This window comes from Lactuca virosa, chromosome 8, assembly GCF_052849685.1.
Source record: "Lactuca virosa cultivar CGN04683 chromosome 8, Lactuca_virosa_CGN04683_v6, whole genome shotgun sequence".
Lineage (NCBI taxonomy): Eukaryota > Viridiplantae > Streptophyta > Magnoliopsida > Asterales > Asteraceae > Lactuca > Lactuca virosa.
Window position 1 is genome coordinate 262,384,975 of NC_136433.1, and position 15,065 is coordinate 262,400,039.

Sequence of the window (15,065 nt, forward strand, 5' to 3'; positions counted from 1 at the left end):
ATTCTTCTTTGAAGTTGCAAGTCGGGAGGGGAATGGCGGTTGAGTGGCTATTGGTGTTACTAGGGGAATAGTCTTCTTTAGAACTCCGGCTTGTGCATCATTCTTGACTATAGGATACTCAATGGGAATGACCTCTATTTCTTCCTCTTCTTCCCTTGGCTTCTTCTTTGAACTACTTTCTCCGGGTTTTTTCCACTTCTCAAAGTCACTATATTCACATTTGGGTTCTTTTTGGTTTGAGAAGGTAATTTTCCATGGGACTCCAACTTGCTTATAGATGTGACTATATCTCCCATTTGTGCTTCAAGGTTGGAGATACTAGTCCTTGTATCTTTTTGGAATTGTTGGGTACTAGTGGCTAAGGATTTGAAAATGTCTTCAAGAGACATTCCGGAGCTACTTGGTTGGGATTGAGGAGGTTGTTGGTGATGATGTGGAGCCTGCGGTTTGGGTTGATAGTGTGGTTGTGGATGTTGGTAGTGAGGTTGTTGTGGTGGGTAGGAAGGTCTAACAAATGCATTTTGAGGCAAGGGTCTTGGGTTGTAGCTCATGTTGGGATTTGGCTTCCAACTTGAATTATATGCATTTTGGTAACCGGATGGTTTGTTGTGGTAATTTTGGAATTCTCCCGTGGCATTTACATGTTCCGCATCTTCTTGGAGAATGGGACACATATCCGTAGGATGTCCCATTGTTGCACATATTCCACAAACCATCATTTGTGGAGTTTGTCCCATGGCTAACTATTGAACAACGGATGTTAAATCTTTGATTTTAGACTCTAGATTCGATGTCCCCACTTCATTGACTTTGTGTTGCGTTTCTCTCTTCATATCTTGGCGTGGGCCAAAATGTTGTGAATTTGCGGCTATGGTGTTGAAGAGTTGTCTTGTTTGTTGTGGAGTTTTTCTAAAAACATCTCCACCACTTGAGGTATCAACTAATCTTCTCTCCATTGGCAACAATCCCTCATAGAAGTGTAGAATGAGGAGTTGTTCCGGAATTTGATGTTGTGGACAACTATAGCACAAGTTGTTGAACCTCTCCCAATAATCATGAAAAGTCTCATTTTGACCTTGGCGGATTCCATAAATCTCATTTCTAAGACTTGAGACTCTTGAAGCGGGGTAGAACTTGTCAAGAAAAGCTCTTTCCATGTCGGTCCATGAGTTGATTGACCCCGGGGGAAGATAGAATAACCAATCCTTTGCTCTATCGGCCAATGAAAAGGGGAATGCCCTTAGCTTAATTTGGTCATCGGTTGATCATTGTGGCTTCATACTAGTGAAAATAATGTGGAACATCTTCAAGTGCTTATGAGGGTCTTCATTCTCTAATCCTTGAAAAGTTGGAAGGTGATGGACTAAACTTGACTTCAATTCCGAACCTCCTTCCAAAATCGGGTAATTGATACCGGTTGGAGTTTGTGTAACATCGGTTTCCATCATTTGCCTCAAAGTTCTTTCGGTAGCTTCTCCTCCGTGCCTCATTGCAATTGGTTCAATAATGGGTGGATTTTGTTGTAAGGGTGGTGTTTCGGGAATTTCTTGGCGAGGGTCGGGACTAGAATCGGGTTCCGTATCACTTGATGAAGCGGGTTCAACCTCCGGATCCCCGTGAGGATTTGAAGTTTGACCACGTTCTATTCTCTTTTCCTTTGCCAAACGTATTGCTTCTTTTTCAATTTCCAGATTATAAATCAAAGCACCTGTACGTTGAGATATGGGCATAGAGAAACAAATTGATTAAAAATAAACCAATCCCCGGCAACGGCGCCAAAATTTGGTGGTTGTCGAGGCCAACAAAATTTATAACCCTATATCTTTTACACTAAAATAGTGTATAATGGTAAAGGGATCGTATCCACGGAGATTGGTTCAATTTTATAACTCTATGAAAAATCTCTTTGTAATAATACTTGTAAGATAACAATAAAAGTAAAAATGGCGGGTTTTGGTCTTTTTAAAATAGTTGAAATAAAACTAGAATTAAACTAAGATTTAAATGGACAATTTAACAAAAACAAGGGTTTGATGTAAAATCAATAAGGGAAGGATGGTTGACTTAAGGTTTCCTCACTTTGACTTTTGATGAACATATCATTAGAATCCAATGGTGCAATACTTGTTTTAATTCCTTAATTTGGCTATAGTAATCCAAGAAGCTTGAGATTACCTAGACCTTTCTTAGTTATTGAAATGGTTAGAGAAGCTCATAACAATTTCCTTAGTCAGAGTCACAATTCCCATTAAGCATGTATCAAAAAGTCACCAAATCTAAGAGGAGTCAAATGCTTTCACTACCATGTTGAAGAATATTTTTTTATGATTGTGTGAAGTAAAACTAACACAAAAATCACTTGTTACTTGCTAATTTGAATTTCTTTTACTTAATCAAGAAATTAGCCAACTAATCACCACAAACACATTTAAACTCATGAATAAAAACATCCAAGCAGTGATAAGATGTTAAAACACAAAACATTCTCATAAAGATTCAAACACAAGTTCATGGAATCTTCAACATTCAACCAAAAAGTCAAAGGATTTCACCAAAGTCAACCAATATTTGTCTAGCCAAGCATGGCTAAACTTAAGAAAAAAAAGTTAGTAAAGATTGTACCCAACATTTAACAAGAATCAAGAGATGAAAAGATGATGTTATTGAGGTGTTCTTGGCCTTCAAAAGTCTTCTAAACTCCAGAGAGAATGTGCCAAAGTCGGATGTCCAAGATAAGGCTAAAGAGGCACACCAACCTTCCAAATATAGAGCTCCAAACAAAATCCCGAAAATGCCCCTGCATGAATCCACGCGGGCCGCGTGGAAACCTTACGCGGGCCGCGTGAGGGTGACGGATTTTTGGCTTTCTTCAAGTCTTGGGCCTTCACAGCTTAGCCCATTTGCCCAGTTTGAGCCCGATCAGTTCCTAGCCCATATTTCTTCAAGATTTCTTCAATTTGAGCCCAATTTGCCTTCTCCAAATCACTCATAGCTTCCGCAAACACCCGATCATCGATCTCTGCACACTCGAAAATTCTCCCGCACCTTGCAAATTTGAAGTTCAATTCTTCCAAGCCTTCAAGTAATTGACAAGCCCACTCCATGAATCACCTCCATAGTCATCAAGCCCAAAATCCTCGTTGTCCTCCAAGTCCAATCGCCTCCCAAAGATTCTGCTCCGCTAGTCTCCGAAAAATCTGCACCTATGCTCATGAAACTAGAAAGTACTCGAAATGGTCATAAAATAACAAAAAGGAAAATATGCATGGAAATTAACTAAAATGCGAATGGAATGTGCTAAAATAAACTATAAAAAGAAGTAAATAAAATGAAACTATCAATACATGTAAACTTATAAAAAAGAAATACATACCTGAAAATGACAAGGGTAATAAGGAGTTAGAGCTCTATGGTAGAGTCGTGCTGATAACGTGTTTATAAAATATGATGAAATAACAAGATAAATTATAGAGTAAATAAAGACATGAGAGTGAAGAGAACTTTTATTCCAATACTTGTGATGAAATCATCAAACTTTACAATACATAATATTCACTATTTATACTAGACAAAGAAGATGAAAGGTGAGGTATGTTATGAATGCTCATTATAGTGGTGAAGAATATAATAGTTTATGCCACTTGTGCTAGGTATAGGAGATTCCCACTAGTCTGAATTAACAATTTCAAAGTATTTAGAAACATTGGAGTTGGAACAAATAAAAGGTAATTTAATATGTTTTCCAAGCTGACAAGCAGAACAATTGACATTTAAAGATGTCTTATTACAAGAAATCAAATGGCTAGAAACAAGTTTATTGAAAACATGATCACTAGGGTGACCAAGGCGTTGATTCCATAAGGATGAGTTGGCATTAAGAAGAGAAACGGAGGACTGGAGAGCTGATGTTGCAGGGTATAAGTCACTAGAGCTGTAAAACCTAAGTAGAACTTGATGAGTTTCCAAATCCTTCATAGAAAAGCCATTGGGAGCAAATTCAATGGATACTTTATTATCAGAAGTAAAGCGAGGAACAGAGATTAAATTTTTAATAATATTAGGTCTGACAAGAATATTATGAAGATGTAAAGGGCGATGAGTGGAGTGAATTTGTGAGTGACCGGTATGGGTAAAGGGAATGGAGTGACCATTTCCAACAAGAAGAAATTTAATATTATTATTATTGCTAACAGACAAGAGTCTACCTAAGTCATAGGCGAGGTGAGATGTTGCTCCAGTGTCCATATACTAAGTGGCATCAGCTACATCAGTGACTGACATTAAGTTGAATGCTTGAGGTAAATCAGTCGATTGATCATGAGATATTTGAGGGAACCATTGCTAATGGGGTTGAAATGTTGGAGTAGAAGAGGCATGATAAGCTTGAGCAGCGGGGCCCAATGGAGCAGCTGATGACGAGGTAGGAGGTGGGCCAAGGAGACCGGGCTGCTGATGATGGTCTGCTTGTTTGCAAGGAGGTTGTTGAGAAAAGTTGTTGGGCCTAGGGATCATGCACCAGAAGTGTTGATAGGTCCATGGAGGGAGTTGTCAAGGTAGCAGGTAGGGGTGCAAAGGCAGCAGCTGCTGAGATGATCCTCCAGAGGCAGCAGGTGGTTGTTGTTGACATTGTTGATGTTGTTCGTTGTTGCGTCTTTATTGATTTGGTCGGCGACCACCACGAGAGGATCTAGTGGTGTTTCGATTGTGGTTTCCAACATGAAGAACAGTGGGTGAAGAGGCATGATCCATATGGAGGGGCTGGGTCGGGTGATTGCGATTTATAGTACGTTCCTCTAAAGGTAGAATAGATCGACATTTAAGGAGAGAGGGTAGAGGGTCCTAGTGATAAAACATGGTTGGAATATTGTCAAACTTTGGTGACAATCCATTGATAAGATATGTGACCAAGGTTTGCTCAAATACTGGGGAACCAATGTTGGTGAGTAAATCAGAGATGACCTTCATGCGTTCACAGTAATCAGAAATAGAGAGATCCCCGAGGGTAGGAGTGTGAAGTGCATGATCAAGTTCGATCATTCTTGCCTGTTTTTTGTCTCTGAACAAGGTTTCAAGATTATTCCAGACGGAATGGGAAGTTGCACTAGGTTTTAGGATCATGTTGAGGAGGCTTTGAGTGACATTACCATATATCCACATTTTGACGAGGGCATCAAGGTTGAACCAGGCATCATCTTTATCATCAACGGGTTTGGATGTACCTGTTAAATGGCCTTTGACCCCGAAACCGCTGCAATGGGTTTGGAAAAGCTCCTTCCGAGCATCATAATTTAGATCCAATATTAGAGGAACATACACTATGATGTTTGTGACACCAAAGGGCTTTTGATTTTGGAAGGATTCAGACATCGTGAAAGAATGAGTATAGAAGAAAGATGTGCAGAAATTGAGATATGAGAAGAACAAGGAAGGAAGCAGAAGTGATGACAGCGAACAAGACAAATGCAGCCGATAACATGATGACAGCGGCTGTAGGGTTTAGGCGAGAATGAGGGAGAAGAAATTGCTCTGCTCTGATACCATGAAACACTATTATTTTACCAGAAAATATTTTCATAAACAACGATATATATATATATATATATATATATATATATATGTATATATATATATATATATATATATATATATATATATATAATGTACATAGGAATCCTATAAACTACATAATACACACAAATAGGATGCATAATATAACCAAATGGGGTAAACTAAATATGGAAAGTACAATAAATACATATATACTAATACTTAGATGTCCTGTTCCACTATCTATCACACAAAAAACGAATCTCAACATCAGTAGGGATATAAACATAACTTCAAACAATTAACAGATTAATCAAAATTATATAAACTAGTGAAAGTTCCCCGCTTTGTGGGGGTTGGAAGCCTTCAGTTGATTCGAAATCCAGAGAACTTCAGTCATAGCCTTCAAGCATCCACAATGACATCATCTTTTAACATTTCAAGCATTGGGATTTAAGGTTTGGGAAAAAATCAACCATACTCCTTGTAAACTGCAACAAATGTCATTTTTGTTTTTATCGGTTGCATAAAGAAATTCAATTCATACATAATGGAAGAATAGAATAGATGATGAGTCCTAATTTAAACTCTTATGAAATAAATATAAAGAAACACTAATCTGTGTTTGTTTTTTAGCTATTTAAAGACGTAAAAAACAAACACATTCATGACATAGCTTAGTATGAAGATCAACCTAATCATTGGCTAGAAGTAAAATAAAAAAACAAAGTTAATCAATTTTACCAAGGTTTGATTGGGTGTCAACAACTTTAGAAATTTTTTCCTGTTTGTTTATGTTTACAAAACAAATGGGTGGGTGTGACTATGACTCACCTTAAGTTTAAGAAGAACATCCCGGTTGATACTCAACTATTGCATTAGCTTGCTTTCAAAACTCTACGGTTCTTTCCTGGAGCTCCACATTCCACTCCTTCATAATCTTTAAACATAAATCAAAAGTCAAAACACTTATTAACAAAAGAAGAAACCAAAATAAATGCTTCTCAAATTGCACAATATCAACCTACTTACATCTTTCTACCATTATAGGCAACATACTTTATCTTTTAGCCAAAACCAACTTCCAATTTTCTACCATATAGGAAACTGAACATACTTTATTTTTTAGGCAGAATAGCAACCAACTTAAATCTTTATATCATCACAGGTAAGTATGTTTTTGTTTCTTAGGCATAATGCAATGAAGTAACATTTTTCTACCATTCAAAGAAAATTAAGGTAAACAAATATTATAAGAATTTTATAAAGGATGGGCACCTCCTCAACAGTCTTTCCAGTAATTTCAGATGGTAATTTTGGTGTAGGGGCAACAACAGTGGTGACACTGATACTTGTCCTGGAGGCACACAAAATCACATGGCTTATCAATTAAAAGAAAAAAAGGAAAGAACATAAATATTTGATTATTTGGCATTTAGAAACATAAAAAATTCTGATTTTTCAGAATCTTTTACTTTGAAACCACAAAATCCAAATATATAATAATAGTATTAAAAGCAATCCATCCCAAACTGGTAACGAAATATCAGATGTTGCATATTTTAATTATAATATTCATATTTTAATAATATGGAAAGCACCAAAAATCAATTTCTACTCGAATCAAATTCAACATATTATTAATTTAATTATGACCACTACATATATAAAGTTGCCCTTAAGACCTAATAGCAATGTTGGTAGGTTTTTGAAAAAAACAAATCAAAAGAAATCATGAAAAACAGAAGAAAAAAGATGTCAAAAAATAGGAAAAACCTATAAGTTGAAAGTACAGTGCTATTTACTTCATATATAACCTAAAAACAGAAAACTCACCAAATGGCAATGTAAAAAATAGGAAAAAATAGGTCTAACTTCATGGTACATTGTTATTTAGGGAATTTTAGTCCTAAAAATAGAAAAATATTCCTAATGGCAATGTAGTTATGTTTTTGGAGAAAACAAATCAAAAGAGAATGCAAAAAACAGGAAAAAAAAACGTGAAAATTCAAAGTACGTTGCTATTTACTGCAATTACCACCAAAATACGGAAAATACACCAAATGGCAATGTACATCATGTCACGTGATGGTTTATCTTCAATACAAATGCTCTAATGTCACATGTAATCTTCACATAAATAATTATTAAAAATGAGTAGTTGTAATTAGGGGTCTATGACAAACAAAATGATAGTATGAGTTTCGAATTTAGCAAAAAAAATGTTGGAAACTTACAATTATACCTCCAAATCCATGAATAACAACGAGCTGCAATAGAAGCAGCGACTCTAGCATGGGAAGCCTGAAAGTAAAATTAAAAAACTTTACAAAAATCATTAAGAAAAACTAAAAATTAAAAAAAAAAGGTTAAACATACAACAACAACCTCCAATCCTCCACCTAATGTAAGCCCGATAATAGCAGCAACAGATGGTCTTCTTGCCGCTGAAACCAACACAAACATTCTTTTTAAATCTAGTACTTTTATTACGGGGGCACCATGGTAAATGGCTCATACGTTTAAGAGGTTATATTTCACAAAAACCAAAAAAATTATTTAACGCTTGTTAACATATAAAACCATCTCTTGTAGGATGAAATAGTAAGAAACAACTTTATAGTCATGGCAGGCTTACCATAAACCCCAACCCAAAAGTGCTTTTCATGTTCCGGATAATTCTAACTCTAGAAAAAAAAAATGAAGTAAACAAATATGATCAGTTGAGCCATAATGGCTATTGTAAGAATTTAGAACTTGAAATCTCTAATATCATGAAGAAATACAGTAAACCTAATAGATATGATATGATTTGAACGACGATGATCGATACTTTTTCATGTTATCATTTACTCATTCACACGTATCTATTTCATTAGTTCCATGATGAAAATAAATCAAATGGAATTGTAAAACTTCGCAACAGAAGAACATGAAGAACTGGGTATAACTTTTCCAAACCCTTGCAAGCCGACATCAAACATTATCTTCAGTTTTACATTTATATCATTCATAACTAATACATCTAACTCATCAATCAGAAAAAACAGATATAGCATTCCATGGCACAAAACAGGGATTTACATGAACTCGCAAATATCCTAATCTAACAATAGATAGATGCATAGGAGGAATACCAATATCAAGCCAGAATATAGAAGTAGGAGATCACCTAGGCAACGATTTAAGAGGGAGGATGTTGTGTACGTGGTTGTTGTGGTATAATACAACATAACATAAGTAATGAACATGATTAAAAAATCATTTAATTCGGGTAAAAACCCTAAATATTGAATGTTCCTGGGTTTACCCCCAATAAATCACATGGTTAGCTAAGGAACCACCAATCGAAAAAATGCAGTCAAAACCTAAAACATTAGATATTAGGTCCTTATGAAATCAGATGTGGGGTAAAGAAAATCAGATTTTGATTTAGGTTTTGGGAGAAAGCTTAAATCGAAATGAAAATGATTGAATTCTAAATACTCATTACCTGGAAAAGAGATGATCAATGCATTGTTACTGTGATCATCGTTGAATCTCGTTAGTCGTATGTCCACCAGCGTTGGGATCATTGTCGACGGTGGAGAAAGGATCCTGAAAGAACAATGAAATATTTACAGTGTACAAGTCAGAGATGTAGTAACTAACTGGGAAGAAGTCACGAACAACTATTGCTTTGTTATCAAACCTATGTTGAGAGGCTTTTCATGTGCACTAAAAAATTGATGGTGTCCAACAACAGTGCCATCGGTTTTTCGCCGGAGAAATCGATCTTCCACCGGTTTTTGTCTTTAGTGATCGTCATCTTGGCATATTCAGCATGTGAACCAACAATTGATTCTTTAACCCAGAACTGTAAAAACAATCAAAAGGGAACTCTGTTCCGCTTCCTCCGACATCTTCAACACCGATTGTGAAGGACCCGGTTAAGAAATCAGAGGGATTGAGAACTGGGAGAGGAGAAACGAGTGGAAGAGAAAGAAAATCGGTTTTTATTTGTTTAAAAAACCTCAAACTTACCACAGGTTGAAGTCGCATCATTGAAACTATGATCCTTGTTCTGATCGGCGATAGAAAGCCCCGGACAAAGCATCGCCTCTTTGAAGAAATTTTTTATGCTTAAAAACACAAGAAGTTGTGGAGGCGGTGGTTATCTGATTTTAGGGAATAGCGGTGGGTTGGAGGGACTGTGGAAGGAACTCAAAAGTTGTTTCGTAACAATCGAGAAGATGAGAGTTGGTGGGTAAGTACCTGGTATTCTAACCGACGAATGGAGGGATTAAACCACAAACATAAAAAGTTTAGGGGTTCGACATAGCGATGTTGGTAGTGGGAGGCGACTAAAACGGGGATAAGGTTTATGAGAGAAAGTATTGGAGGTCAATGGGAGAAGAAGCGGTGGGATATGAGGTCGTTGGGAGATAAAGTTGGGAGGATTCGGTCGGTATGATTGAGGGTGAGTAAGCAAGGAGATGCAGAAGAAAATATCATGTATCCTGATACTGTCAGAAGTTGGCGGTGGTGGAATAACGCAGTATTCCAGAAGTTAGAAGCTAGGCACAGAACAGAGAAATTAAAAAATTAAAAGAAATTTGGATCAATGGGAAAAGAGTATTGTTCCTAAGGGAACACTTTTTTAATATATATATATATATATATATATATATATATATATATATATATATATATATATATATATATATATATAGGGAGTGGTTCAAATGATTAAGAACCCTAAGAACCCCAATTAATCAGTAAATATTTACAAGATACTCTTATTAAACATGTTAAAATCCTAATTTTTTTTGTGTTTTTTGTACGAAAAGAGCAAACTTATAATTTTACAGTCTAATATTTTCACCCGTATATGCTCTCATATTTGAACACAAAACTTATATAAAATATAGATTTATACAGTCCATTAACAGTTTAATGCAAAAAAATCACAACTTAATAGAAACTGTTTTACAATAATTCACTAATTCAAAGAAGTCAAAAACTCAAACTCTACCACCACATGCTCCCACCAACCACCTGTATCAACATAGTAGCTGTCATTTCTCCAAATCAGATCTGTAAATAAAGTCATGCATTAACAACTTAAATACTACATTCAGAGTCTAATTAAGCCTATTAATTCACTCGTTTTGAATTTAATGCAAAACAATTATAAAAACTAGTGGATTCTTACAAATTTATACAACAAAAAAATAAATATATTCATAAGAAATTTAACACAAAAAGTTATACTTAAATCATTCATATTTTAACACAAATTAAAAAAAATTCACAGCAAAATGTAGTCAAATCACAATTTAAACAGAAAATCCATAGTTTAATGCAGTCAATTCACATTTTTAAACACAAAAATACAGTTTAACATAAAAAAATTCACAGTTTAATATAGAAATTTAATAACTTAATGCATTCAATTCATAGTTTAAAACACAAAATCACAGTTTAATACAAAAAATTCATAGCTTAATACAAACAATTCACACTTTAAACAAAATAATCACAAATCAATGTAGTCAATTCACAATTTAAAACACAAAAATCACATCTTAATATACAAAGTTCATAGCTTAGTACAACAAATCTCAGTTTAAAATACAAAAAATATGCATTCACAACCATATTATCAACTTAACACTCTTAATATGATTAATTCACGGTTTAATACACAAAATTTACAGCTTAATACTATGAACGAACAATTTAATACACAAATTTCACATCTTATATAGTCAACTCACAGTTTAAACAGAAAATTCACATCTTAATAGAAGTTAACAATAAGATTATAAAAAAAGCAAATGAGAGATTAAAACATTAAATTCACACCTTAACAGAAGAACAAAAACGATAAAAGAAATACACCATAGAGATCTATAATAGATGTAAGTAGAATAATAAATATAAACCATGCATTCACAGCTTAAAACTTATAAAAAATCATATATTCACAACTTAAACTTATAACAAATCATGAATTCACAACATAAAACTAACATTTTTTTATTCATAACATTTAAAACTAATATAATTAACTTGACTAAAAAATTAATTTGAACATTTAAACATCACAATTCACAACTTAAAAAACCTAGATTCACATTATTTGAGAAACATTAACATTATAACACATTTTAAATTCAATTCACAACATAACAACTAAAAAACCTAAGTTATGAAACAAAAATCTATGCAAGTATCATAACAAATAAGAACATAAACTTGGATTCGCGTATTAATAACATTGGATTCACAACTTAATAGTAGTTAAAACTAATATTAAGAAAAAATAAACAATAAAAAATAGATTAAAACATTAAATTCACAGTTTAACAAAAGGAAAAATAATCAACACAAAAATTGACATACCTGATGTGTAGATCTGGCGGTGTTTCACCAGAGATCAGAGAGAAAAAGATGGAGACAAGTTGGCGGTGTTTCACCAAATCTGAGACTTGAAGAAAACGAAACCAAATCTCGTCGGAGCTTGTAGAGCTGTACATCAATGTTGACAAAAATTGTAGATCTATACATTTAATATAATATAATAATTAATAATTCATAAATGCATAAAAATATTAACACAAGTTTCTTAAAAAAAATTCACATCTTAATATAGTTAATTCACAGTTTAATATAATTAATTCAAATACAGCCACAACTTAATATAATATAATAAATAATAGTTAATAAAAAATTCGTTTAAATTGAACTTAGTACAATAATAATTAACAAAGAAATAAGTAAATTGAGATTAAAATATAAAAATGTGTGTTATGAAATGTTAAATAAAAAAGGAAGAAAATATTTGATGTTAAACGATTCAAAAGAAGGCGTTTTAATAAAAGGGGTAAAATTGTAAATTAATCCAAAACTACATCCCCAAAAAATATCTATCGCATGTTCTATCGTTCATTGAAAAAGTTGCAGCAGTGAATTAAGAAGCAACATATTTTGAATACAAAAACTTTATCATAGGAAAAACTCCAATCGGACTTGCATCCCTAGTCATCGGCAAAGGGTTTGAAAGATTTAAGAAAATCTATTTGATTATTCAATAGATTTCATCATAGATTACTTATAAATTAAAGAAAAACAAGCTCAAAATCTGTTTTACCTTCTTTCTTATCATCATCGTTTTTTTGTGGATATGTTTATGTACGTGATTTAAGATCTGATTTCATCTCGAGCTCGTATATATGTTGATGTAAATTGTAGATCTGTTACAACAAATCGTAGATATGTCACTGAAGATTGTAGATCTAGAGATTGTTATATGAGGAAATGAGGTTAGTGTTTGTTTTCTTTAGAGGTAGAAGGCATCAGAGGAGATGGAGACGGCAGTGGTGGTGGAGCCGTCGTCGACGGTGATAATGGCAGAATTTGATATGAAGAAATCGAACCAAAAATATCAGATCTTACCAGATGAAAGTAACGTCGGATGTAGGAATATCTCAGATCTGGAAGCTACGGTAGTGGATCTGGTGCGCCGAATGTTTGCAAGGCTGGTGTGACGAACGGAGGCGGACGACTACAGATCTGGAGCGACGAATGGCGGCGGAGAGTGGCGACGAACAAGTTGTGCAAAGCCGATGAAGACGACTGTGCAGATGGCGATAACTATGACGTATGTGGTGGATTTTAATAGTGATTATCGTGGTGGTTTCAAATCTAATAATTATTCATGACGGAGCAATAGTGGCCGGAAAAAAAAAGGTGACGGAGGCTGCCCAGAAAAAAGATGAAAGAGAAGATTGCTAGGTTTTGTGTTTGAGAGAGAATATGAGATATGGTTTCTTAAAATATCAGACAATGAAAAAGTATGTAGGGTAATACTCTTACATATAAAATTTTATTGTTGTGATGAAAATACCGTTAATAAAATGGTTCTTACGGTTCTTAACATTTAGAGGTTTTCATTTGAACATTATATATATATATATATATATATATATATATATATATATATATATATATATATATATATAATTCATCTTTAAATCACACAAAAAATAAGCTTATTTTTAGTTCTTTACTTGCTCTATCTAAAGTGCTGCAACGAATTGAAGACGCATAATTTTTTTTGTTTTAGTTTTACTTTTGTTTTGCGAACCGTAAACATCAAACAAATAGCTAATTGGGCTTTATTATTCATCTTTGCCTTTAGCCCAATGCCCCAATGTCCCCATATTTTCATATTGTGAAGAGCCTAGCCCAAATACTATTGAGGACTTGCCTATTAAACTTGTGTCTTTTGATCCAATTTAACCTTAGCCCACTCATGTCTATATACATATCACACATAATGAACACATAAAGATCGAAAACTCAATAAACTCATCATTGTTCATAAGAAACATCAACATCCGTAATTAATTCTTACATTTTGACTTTAGCATGGCATTTTGACTCAACTTTTCTTGTCAAAAGTGCAACAATAATGTTACAAACGTTCGTCACCTTTGCTCCTTTTTTTATGATCTTAAAAACACTTACTTCCCCATACAAAATCGCTGTGGACGTAAAGTTAAAATAACCTGAATCGATATCATTATAGAAATTTGGATCTGTTACCATTTTTTCTGTAGTTACATTAGCATAAGCCGTAATGGTGAAGTTACCATGAGCTGGAATCTTGGCATGTTCAATAGGAATCTCAGCTATTAGAGTGCCTCTATAATCAACATATGCGATAGAGTTTTGAAACTTGAAGCTCCCATGATTGCGATTGCTGATTGTCACATTCAACACTATTGTTGCATTTATGCTAACGTTAGGGTGCAACTGGAATTCAACATTCTTTAGGCTCGTGGGGTGTGTCGTTACCTTAGGGTTTTTTGGTTTAAACACTGTGAAGAATAAGATGACAGAAATAAGAAGAAAGATTAACAGAAGCAATGTGGCGACCACACAGCATATTTTCATAACTCTTCTTGATTTCCATTTCTTCACTTCCATTGCGTCTAAATAGATTAGTTGGATTTTTGTGTACTTTTCCAGGTGAATGTTGCATGAATATAAGTAAGCGTAAGGATGGAAAAAAGGGTTGATAGTTATTTTGTTTGTTTAGTAGATGTGATAGGGAAGGTGTGTTTGATTATGGGGGCACAAAAAGACTAAAGAGAAGTAAGGGTGAGAAGATGAAAGATGTCACTTTCCATTATCTAGGGTAAAGAATAATGTTTTGTATTGCTGCAAGGGTACGTATTATTCTTTTCTTAGCAATTGCAAATAATATATAATCCAAAAGAAAAAAAACTTAAACACTGACGCATTGATATTCGGTTATCTTATTTGTTAATTATAGGTTCTTATTTTATTATTAAATCATAAATTGAGTTTATAAGTGTTAGGGTAAAGTGCAAAAATAGTCCATGTTTTCAACATTTTATTTAGTTCTAAGCCCTTTACAAAAATATTTGCAAAAAATGTCCATAAAGTTGTAGATTTGATGATCTTTGAATTTTACTAATTTACCGTTCTCATATAGTGTTTACATT

General features: G+C 34.0%; 2 protein-coding genes across 2 annotated transcripts; both read right to left on the minus strand.

Annotated features, from left to right (window-relative positions):
* Positions 1–4,839: 4,839 nt before the first annotated feature.
* Positions 4,840–5,367, minus strand: LOC145131485 (uncharacterized). The gene has a single exon (XM_079066165.1). It carries the CDS (start codon positions 5,365–5,367, stop codon positions 4,840–4,842), a length of 528 nt encoding a protein of 175 aa, XP_078922291.1.
* Positions 5,368–11,822: 6,455 nt separating this feature from the next.
* LOC145131486 (uncharacterized) lies at positions 11,823–14,632 on the minus strand. The gene is made up of 3 exons (XM_079066167.1): positions 13,949–14,632; positions 11,935–12,060; positions 11,823–11,838 (listed from the first exon to the last, which is right to left on the minus strand). Exons 1-3 carry the CDS (start codon positions 14,521–14,523, stop codon positions 11,823–11,825), a joined length of 717 nt encoding a protein of 238 aa, XP_078922293.1. The 5' UTR covers positions 14,524–14,632.
* Between the last annotated feature and the right edge of the window lie 433 nt (positions 14,633–15,065).

What these genes read in the sequence shown, in the direction of transcription:
- LOC145131485 (XM_079066165.1), bottom strand. Translation starts at nt 5,367, where the DNA reads ATGTCTGAATCCTTCCAAAATCAAAAGCCCTTTGGTGTCACAAACATC.
- LOC145131486 (XM_079066167.1), bottom strand. Translation starts at nt 14,523, where the DNA reads ATGGAAGTGAAGAAATGGAAATCAAGAAGAGTTATGAAAATATGCTGT. An exon ending in TGCCATGCTAAAGTCAAAAT is followed by an intron (nt 12,061 to 13,948) that starts GTAAGAATTAAT and finishes ATTGATGTACAG; the next exon opens with CTCTACAAGCTCCGACGAGA.